The sequence below is a fragment of the Barbatula barbatula genome (genome assembly GCF_947034865.1).
Source record: "Barbatula barbatula genome assembly, chromosome: 2".
Taxonomy (NCBI): domain Eukaryota; kingdom Metazoa; phylum Chordata; class Actinopteri; order Cypriniformes; family Nemacheilidae; genus Barbatula; species Barbatula barbatula.
This window is the reverse complement of record NC_136767.1, coordinates 5,712,887-5,722,717: the sequence shown is the minus strand read 5'-3', so window position 1 is coordinate 5,722,717 and position 9,831 is coordinate 5,712,887. Positions and strand designations below refer to the sequence as shown.

At 38.3% G+C, this 9,831-nt stretch overlaps 1 protein-coding gene across 1 annotated transcript; it reads right to left on the bottom strand.

Moving 5' to 3' along the window:
- Positions 1 to 1,721: 1,721 nt before the first annotated feature.
- On the bottom strand, positions 1,722 to 9,799 carry fbxw5 (F-box and WD repeat domain containing 5). The gene is made up of 10 exons (XM_079478187.1): positions 9,635 to 9,799; positions 8,721 to 8,916; positions 8,479 to 8,636; positions 6,284 to 6,467; positions 6,033 to 6,181; positions 5,224 to 5,538; positions 4,867 to 5,050; positions 4,206 to 4,350; positions 3,666 to 3,878; positions 1,722 to 3,493 (listed from the first exon to the last, which is right to left on the bottom strand). Exons 2-10 carry the CDS (start codon positions 8,905 to 8,907, stop codon positions 3,223 to 3,225), a joined length of 1,806 nt encoding a protein of 601 aa, XP_079334313.1. The 5' UTR covers positions 8,908 to 8,916; positions 9,635 to 9,799; the 3' UTR covers positions 1,722 to 3,222.
- Positions 9,800 to 9,831: the final 32 nt, after the last annotated feature.

Genomic DNA, 9,831 nt, shown 5'->3' with positions numbered 1-9,831 from the left:
GTGAAAATGTTTCACAACCATAACTATAAAATACTATTAAATTCTATAAATACAATTATAAATACTTATACTAATATATAATATAAGGTGCTATGCCGTAACTAGAACACTTGTCAGTGTTTATAAAATACTGTAATATTTATATTATTAGTATTGTTATAGTAAGTTTAGTTTTTCATCTTAGGTATATATGCGTCCTGGCTTATCTTTCCAACGTATTTAGAAACTAGCTATATAACATCATTTATGCTAATTGTTTAGCAATTATTTAACTCACAGAAATTAATTATTTGGTTGCCTTTATAGACCATTATGTAACCTATAAACAATGTATCAATATTTGATAAACTCACATCAGTAGCAATAATAGTGTACACAGCTGATCATGTCTACACAGCCTGACTTACAGCGATTTCATTCTTTGCATGACCCTTTTTAGTTGTTAACATCTTCTGGGCGTGACTTCTTTTTATTTGGGCTTGAGCATTTAACAGCTACAGATAATTACATGTAGATGTTCAATCTGTTTCAAACCCTTCTAAAAGGCACCTGCCTATCAGTTGTCATCACTATACACATGGTTAGCATGGGGTGTACGCTGTTTTTTGAGCAAATCTGCCATCATAAGTATTCATGAACAAGAAAGTGGACCTCTTAAAACCCAGACACATTTTTGCTTTGAACAACAGAAATGTGTTCTTTGCCTAATGTGATTAGCAAATGAAAGTTAAAAAAATTGTAAAGAAATTTAGTTCTATGTAATACAAGAGACATTATGAGAACATCACAATTGTTAAATTGGAAATGTTTGGAAACTCGCACACAGTAAATGCCACCGAGTTAAGAGTTGCTAGTTAAAAGTCTGTGATAAAGCTTTTAAAAGACCCTTTCAGATCATCAGGTGTCTGTGACGTCTGTCACCACAGGCTTTTGGTGAATTGTAAGTCATGCATGATAACATTTTGTTTCCTTTGTTTCATGTATTATATTGCTTTTATATATGTTAGCGCTTTACATTAAAATCCTCATTGGTTAATGCCTTAGCTTACATGAACCATAAGTAAACTGTAAAGTTTACTGCATTTATTGATCTTTGACGTAAGTTAATACATTGATTGTTCATGCTTTCAAAGTGTATTCATTATTAACATTTATTTATTTTTACTGTGTTGTAGAAGTATTTCTCATTGTTAGTTCATGTTCACTAAGGTTGACATATGGAACCGTATTGTAAAGCATCATCATGTGTAAGCTGCCATGTTATTATTGGTGATAAAGCAATTAGGGAACTAGCTTTCTTAAACTATGTATATATATACAATTGTGGTACCTTATCATTGACATATTCTTTGCACTTGAATGTGTTGACACAGTCCACAATGATATAAAAAATGTGTGCAAAATTGGTTTGAGGTTTGTTCTTTGTGTTCATTTCCTTCATAATAATAATAAATGGGATAATTTCCCTGACACCTATAAAAGAAGCAATAATAATATTTTCTATTGAGTTTTATTTTAATTTAGGTCAGTCATAGTTTCCGAGATTCTAGTGAACCAGACCTTGCTGTTATTTGTGTATTAGTATTATTATTTTATCGTATGAGAAATGTTTTGATTGAAATGCTTTTGAAAAAGGAACATTTGAATCCAAATACATCTAAATATTTGGACAATTCAAGGTCAAAATTAGAGTTAAAAAGTGCAAAAAGTCACAGTACATTCTAGTAAAAGATAAAAGTTTAATGGGCCAAACTAATTCTACAACACAATACCCCATGCAAGGGGCAACTCAATGTAATAGAAGTTCAAGCCTCATGTCACAAAGACCGAGGGAACCAATCCATTTTAAACTAAACAACTGCCAACAATCCACTCACAACTAGACTTCCTGCTGGGTACTGTGGTCCACACTCAAATTAGATTTGCCTGGCGTGCACAAAAAATCTTAAGGGACCTAAATAAATCATTTCCACAGGTAATACACAACCATTACCAAGTAACTGATATTACTGTAGATCTGAGCTTCACATGCAGACATCCTTCATCCTTTCCCAAGAAATCTGAGAACCTTAGAAACGAGAACCTATGCTGAATATAAAGGGATGCTGTTTATGGCAAGGCACCCCTGAATCAGTGATTCTCCATAGAGTTCCGATGTACAGGAGCTGGTATATACAGTATAAAGTTCACTGTATTCAATTTATAGTTCATATTTGTGTTTACCTCAAAAAAAAATATGCTCAAGATAAATCTCAAATATAAGGCAGAAAAATAAATATATAAATAAAAAATATGAACGCTAGGGCCTGATTTTTTGCATTGTTGGTTTCCTTTACATGTAATATTCTGTATGGTAACATATTCTTATCATTGTAAGAATGATTATTATATTATAAGTAAAGGCAGTTCAACAAATAACAGTTATGTGTAAATACCTCAACAAATAACAGTTATGTGTAAATACCTGCAATTTATTAAAATATGTTGCTTAATTATGAGTCTTTTTAATGGATTTTAGGTTGAAACATAACCAACATCTGAGAAAAATATTTCTGCATGTAACATGGTGAAACTAAGGATCGTTTTGGGGGGAAATATTACAACTGTCAACTATATTTATGATTTCTTAAAACCTCACACAACATAAAGGACACAATCACAATAACCAAATAAAGCATGGAGCAGAAGTAAATGTCTATATTTAAAGCAGAAGTAAATGTCTGCATTTCATTCCATAACTGTGATAAATTCAATCGTCTTTCCATAAGTTAAATTAGGGCTTACCAGCTACACTGGACCACAAATAAAACAAGCACAATTGAGTTTGGATTCCCTTCCTATGGGTGGGTACTTGAAAATTTACTTTTTTTTGTTATAGTCCAAAACAATTACAGAGTTGTCAAGATCAGTCTACATCTAACAATAAAGAACAAAGAAAAATAGACAAAATAAAATGGTCAAGTACAAATGTGCAGACGACCCACGACTGCACATACCCAGAAATGTTATCTTTTCTTAATATGCACATCTGGCCACAAATTCTCGGAACAGAAAAACCCAATTCCTATGTACCTTTCAAACCTAGCAGACGTGTGGTCATGGTGCACCCTGCTAGTGGGCCACTGGAAACACTTCTCGACAGTTTTTGACCTAAACTAATGTCGCTCTGCTCTCATGGAGTCTCTTCACACAAAGCCTCTGTAACGTCTACTAGACCTCAGGTCAGGGTTTACCGTTCAAATGAGCACTTCTGTGGGCGAGCAAGGAGGAGAGAAGTTTGCCAGCCCTGGGGGGCCGCGAGGGTCTCTGGCTTAGCCGCACCATGCGTGGCGAGCGCCACACTTTGATGGTGGAGTCGTCGCTGGCGGACAGCAGCAGCTCCTGGTCCGCTGGGCTGAAGGCCACAGAGTTGACCACGTCGTCGTGCTGCAGACGTGCCAGACAGATGTTGTAGTGCCGGTCCCAGATGTAACCGTGCTTGTCCTCTGCGCCACTTGGGGGAAAGTGATTACAACAATTACAATAGTCGGACAATTTTTGGGCAAACTATTCCTTAAAAAAGGGATTAAAAATTAATCTGTTGGACAACAAAGTGGTTTATAAAACTTTTTTTTTAAAACTAATAATGCACTGTGAAATGGATGGTATCAGGGGTTCTGGGATACCTGGCAACAAAGTCCCGGCTGACATCGAGAAAGATAAAGAAGCATTCATCATTAGGAGTGAATGCCCGGTGGGCTCGAAGGCTACGGCGCTCCTCTCTCAGACTCTTCAGATCAATCACATGCAGGTCAATCTCTTCTGCGATTGGTGGAGGAGACATGGGGTCTGATATCACGCAGCCCACCGGCCACGCTCGACTGTTCACATACAAGTACCTGTCAACAAACATCCACAAACATTTTCATTTCTGCAGGGTTCCAACATTTTGATCAATGAAGTTCCAGAACTTTTCGATGGGGTTTTACAAAACAAAACATTTTAAAAACTGTATAATAAATGTTTGACTGAAGTATATCAACCACTTTCTATTCATACAATACTAGTGATCTTAAAAGGTATCACAGAAGTGAGTTTTGTGCCCACAAGCACCATTAAGAAAAGAGCAAATGTTTTTCTGGGTAAACCGGAAAGTCAACAACATAAGCACATGAAAACAAAAACAATATCTTAGTTATCTATTTCTTCACAGGCAGCACACACACCTGTGGTCAGGTGACAGACCCATGCCGATGATGTGACCATGTATGTCGATCACATGATCCAGCGAATCAAAGAACTCTGTGCTGCGTTCCTCTCCCAAAACGGGTCCGCACGTAGTCATCTGATCAGGCATTATTCGTTTGATCCCTGACACAAACACACAACACAGACATTTTTGGAATAAGACCGAGATATTTGGATTATTGCTTGGAACCAAATAGTTCTTTGCTACTATTGTAGCAAATAAATATTTTTCCTACTCTGGTAGTTAATGGGTGTTGAGATCTGTTTGGTTAAAAGCATTACTCCAAATATCCTCCTTTGTGTTTATCGGAACAAAGCAATGCATACACATTTGGAACAACTCGAAGGTGAGTTGTTCTTGTAATAATATGGTCGTCAATGGTGGCCAAGAACTGTTTGGTTGCGAGCATTCGCCCAAATATCTTTCGCCGTGTTTATTACAACTAAGACATTTATACAGATTTATGCAGATCAACTGTCCTATTAACCACAAAAATAGTTAAACTTTGAACATGTGCAGCAAATCAATGCTCTTTTTAAAACAAAAGGTAAGGGAACAAACTGGGCGGTACATGGTTGTTCACACATAAGTCATCAACTGTACAGTGTGTCGTATGAAAAACACAAAATTCGCATTACCTATCTGATGAGGGGAGTAGGTGAGGCTGCCGGTAGTGAAGAGGAGGTAGGTCTTGTCCTCTCCTTCTCCTGCGGCAGATGGAGACACCAGGTTTGGATTAGGAGCTTTGGTGTGGCTGCTACCCATCAGTCGGGCCACCCGTGCCTCCAACTCCCGCTCACGAGCTCCTGTGTTCTGACGACCCTGATGACCAAAGAGAGAAAAAACTTGTTAAATACAAATACACTGACATTATATGACAGAGATTGGTTTGACAATGAATGTTTGACTAAACTGTATTTAAATGCAGTGAAACAGATTGCTAGCCATCCCCTGAAAAGGACCAAGTGTGCAACCCTGTCCTATTTGCTTCTTACATGTATAACATGCTGCATTCCAGATGGGTTGATTGAGGGCAAATGTCTAGAGACTCTGTAGTCTCTTGGCTCTGCACCCTCGTTGTCCTCATCAACTTCCTCCTCGTCTTCACTATCTGTGTTCCCCAGATCAAAGAGCAGAGGCTGGTGCTGTTGCGACTGCTGGGCTTTAGCCTGAGAATCATAGTCCAGCAGCAGGTCCGGCGAGTCGTGACGGCGGCAGTGGGCGACCATCACTGTGCGAATGGTGCTGGCGTTGATGTTCTGGATCTTGAAGAGACGCTTCACCACGTTCACGTTTTCCGACTCGATGTCCTGTATATAGATATAAATGTATATATTCATTTTAGAGTGTGTGTTTACGAATGTTCGAAATGAACGTTTGTTAAGCATAAAAAGCAAAAGCAATGATGTATAATAATAGGTTTACAAATGTGAAATAAAGTAATTTTTTGACCATTAAAGGGATACTTTCCCCAAAAATGAAAATTCCATCATCGTTTACTGAGTTGTTCCAAATCTGTATACATTTCTTTGTTTGGATGAAAACAAAGAAGGATATTTGGAGTAATGCTTATAACAGAAAATATCTCAACATCCATTGACTACCAAAGTAGTAGTCAAAACTGTCAACAGAACATGTTTAAGTAATTTTTCCTACTCTGGGAGTCAAGGGGTGTTGGGATCTGTTTGGTTACAAGCATTCTTCCAAATATCTTTCTTTGAGTTCATAGTAAATGATGACAGAATGTTCGTTTTTTCAAAGTATCACTTTAACATCACTTTCAGAGGAATGAACTCATCTGAACCTGGAAGGCTTTGTTGAGCCAAAGAACAGAACAGGAGGTCATGTTGCCAATCCAATGCAGGTTACCAGAGATGAGGTGAGTCTCATTCAGCCAGCAGCCGAACACGTCATAGGGCTTGTTTCTTACCCGAGACAGCAGGGTGTAGTTCTCTACGGAGCAATAACAAGAGCGACAATCACAAACCCAGTCATAGCTATCTGTGGGTATTTGTGGTAGGTTTACTCTACTGTATATACAAAAACGGTGTCTACCTAAACTAATGACTGCTATCTCTCCGGAGGAGGAGTGATGTGGGCCCAGGTAAACCCCTGACACCAGCAGGAGTGTGTCATCAGCGTTAAACTGGGAAAACTGAGTGTAACCCCAGTTAAACTGTCGCATGCTGGAGCTGTGAACCACAGAGATGGTGCCATCTGGACACTCTGTGTCCCAAAGCTGAAATTCATCAAAGGTGGTATCAAAACATAGTATACACGAGAATGTCAAGAAACAAGACTGAGAGAACGAGCTTCAAAGGAATTTACAAGAAACGATGCAGGTAATGGGACCACTGACACATCTTGGAAGTGAAGATTGTCATAATAAACAATTATGTTGCACAAAGCATCATTTTAACATTTTAGTGCTTTGTCTGCAGAAATGTAATAAGGCACTGTTTACACACAGACATTTAATGAAGTTTGAAGAAACACATCTAATGCCTGTGGTATACTTCTTTTTGGCTATATTTCTGTTTGGTTGAATAAAAGTACTGTTAGTTTTATATAACTGAATAATTGTCATTTTCATCTAGTTATGATGTGTTGATAGGTAAAATGTTTGGTTAAACCATATAAAGCTACGGTAAGCCTAAACGTGCGTGTTTGAAAAGATAAAGATGGCATGACATCCGTCTCATTTTGAGCCAGGAAAAACCCTGCAGGGTTACCGGTTACTTTATATTTCTCTAGTTTAAAAAACGCAAAATTCTCGTCAGGCAGTGCACAGAACTTTTTTTATTCTCATTAACAGTACAGGTAGTTTTCCACATTTAAATAATTGTTACATGTATAATTTTCTATTAAAATTTAAGTTCACAGAAAAGGAAGATATTTTCTCTAACAAGCGTTATTACGTCATGGCTCCACTGGGTGGTGCTTAACATGCAAATGATGGAAATATTAACAAACTAGTCCAAGAAAGAATTTATGATTGCGTATAAAATATTAAATGCAAGTTGATGCACTGAAATATTTTTTAGGTTTATTTAATTTAAACTGGTTAACCCCGAGGTGATTCTAGGTTTAAATAAGTGGCTGTTAAATTAAAAAAATGTACCAGTATCATAATTCAAAATGTTTTAAATGTGTTTCCTAATCATGAAATGTTTAATTTACATGAAATTTTACTCATGTTGGTAATTATTAATTTACCTACTGAAAAAAGTTTTTTGGCTTTCAATAAAGAGTCAAATGTTACATTTAACCTTTTCATGGACATTTTTTTCATAGTAAAGCAGATATCGTGATGTATTGTTATAGAATTGTCTAACAATATATAGATTCTCTTAGCATCATGATATAATCAGTATCGTGAGCCATGTATCGCGAACCATATAGTATCGTGAGGTACCCTGTGATTCCCACCCCTAACAAAGACTTTGAAAAATAGGACCCCTTTAAAGGATAGTTAATAAAATCTTTTAACTTTCTAGGCAAACAAACCTACCAATCGCTATTAAAGCAACACTTTGTAGTTTCTCGACCTTAAAATAATGTCTCTAAAATGACTTCAATGGTAGACCGACTCTAAACCGGACAAATTCTACTACCTGCTACCCGAGCAGCCTCGGAGCGGCTACAACCACACTCTGTAAGTTCTGTGTTCGGGTTTGGAACACACGGCCCATCCCATCCTCTGGCTTCGGAATAGTGCCATATGGTTTTCAAACAATGTTTCTGCATTTGCCGGTTCCGTCAGCTTAGTAAATTAATTCACGTGTGTTGCGCTGTCCACTGGGGAGGCTCATACAGAGACAGTATTTTTAACACTAGTAACAGACCGTTGCGCTTATCAACCACTCGGCGGAATCGTGAGCAAAAGTTCTATAGTGTTGCTTTAAAGGGGTCATTCGACACGGCTAAAAAGAAATATATTGTTTGCTTTAGATGTAATACAATGTGTATACACGATTTAAAGTTTAAAAAGAAGAAACACAACAACAAAGAAACACACGTATTTCTGGCGAATCACCGCTTTAAAGAAAGACCTTTAGCCGTAGCCGTCATTGCACTCATAATAATACAAGAACTGGCAAAATATTTAAACTGACCAACACTGTGACAACATGTCAAACCATATTGTGTGGACCGTTGCGTTACAATTATATCCGTTTATAAATATTTGCAGATCACAAATGAACTAAAAAGCAATGTATTTAAAGTCTTTATGACGCTTCAAACCTCACCTTAACAGTGCAGTCTTTGGAACAGGAGGAGAAGCGGTGTCCACGGTGCGAGAAGGCCAGATGCAAGACCTGATCATGATGCTCTTTCAAAGTCTGAACCTCCACACACGGGATACAGTCATATAGCCGCTTGAACTCCCTGTACCATGACGAAGCAGCTACAAGCATGCAGGAGAAGAAATGTAATGCACAAGTGACACAAAAACACTGCCGGTTTGATCAAATCTACATAATCCGAGCACCTGGGTGGCGGGGCACAGAGCGTGGGATGCGGTAGTAGTTGTAAAAAACCTCCTTCCAGAGGAACTCGTCCCGTGACACAGCAAACCATTGACGGCAGGTGAGCCCAGCGTTCAGCACCGCTCTGTGAGGAAGATGCAAGAAGATCTCCAGCACCAGGCTGTCCGGCAAGCCAGGGCCACTTGCCATCCTGACATCCTGAAAGAGCAGAACATTCTCAATATCGATGATCGCTTCAAACATCTACACAACAGGTTATAAAGAGAGATAGAACTGTGACACAATGAAGAATTCCTCAAAGTTAAATCACAAGCCCGATAAGGTGCTTGTTATGGCAACTGACTATTTAAACGTTTAAATGTCCGGATCCTGTCAAACTCGCTTGGCACATTCCAGTGTTTCCTGCAGAAACTTGCTTCGTGTAGACATCCAGACAAGACTGTCAAAGCTTCACCCGTTACATGACTTTAAACACATCTGGAGGGCTTTCGAAACAGCCATGAAAGTCCCTAAGCGCTCAGCCATTTTCCTCTAAATGAAGATACACGTGTGGCGTACCCTTCTCGTTTTCTCTCATTCTAATTTAAGATGTGCCAGCTGTGAATTATGACCTTGACAGTAACACGGTCTCTTTCTCTACCAACATCCTTACGTTTACAATTCATCGCATGTCAGTAAAGAAACTTCTTACAATTCCGATCAAAATATTTCAAGAACACGCACACTATCTACATCGAAACCGTAACGTTACGAAATGACATCGAGATATCGCTGCGATTCGTGTTATTGTTCTACAGCAGCTGAAGCAGCTGCGTTAACTCTCCAAGCTAAGCTCATTACCAGCGATTGACATAAACATAATCAACCCTATCGTGACACTGAAATGGATGTTTAGCTTAATTTAACGTTACATTACCTGCCAAACCCAACAGTTTGTGGAATAAATTGTAAGATTAAAGATACGGAAAATGTATCATCCTCAATTAGTTTCAACTTCAATATAGCAAGCAGCTAGCATTCTATCCCAAGGCTGCCATCGTTTGTGTTTACGACTGCATGCTGCGCACGTATAACATAAAGTACCGCGAGAGCGCGGTTTAAGCAGGGCTTTCG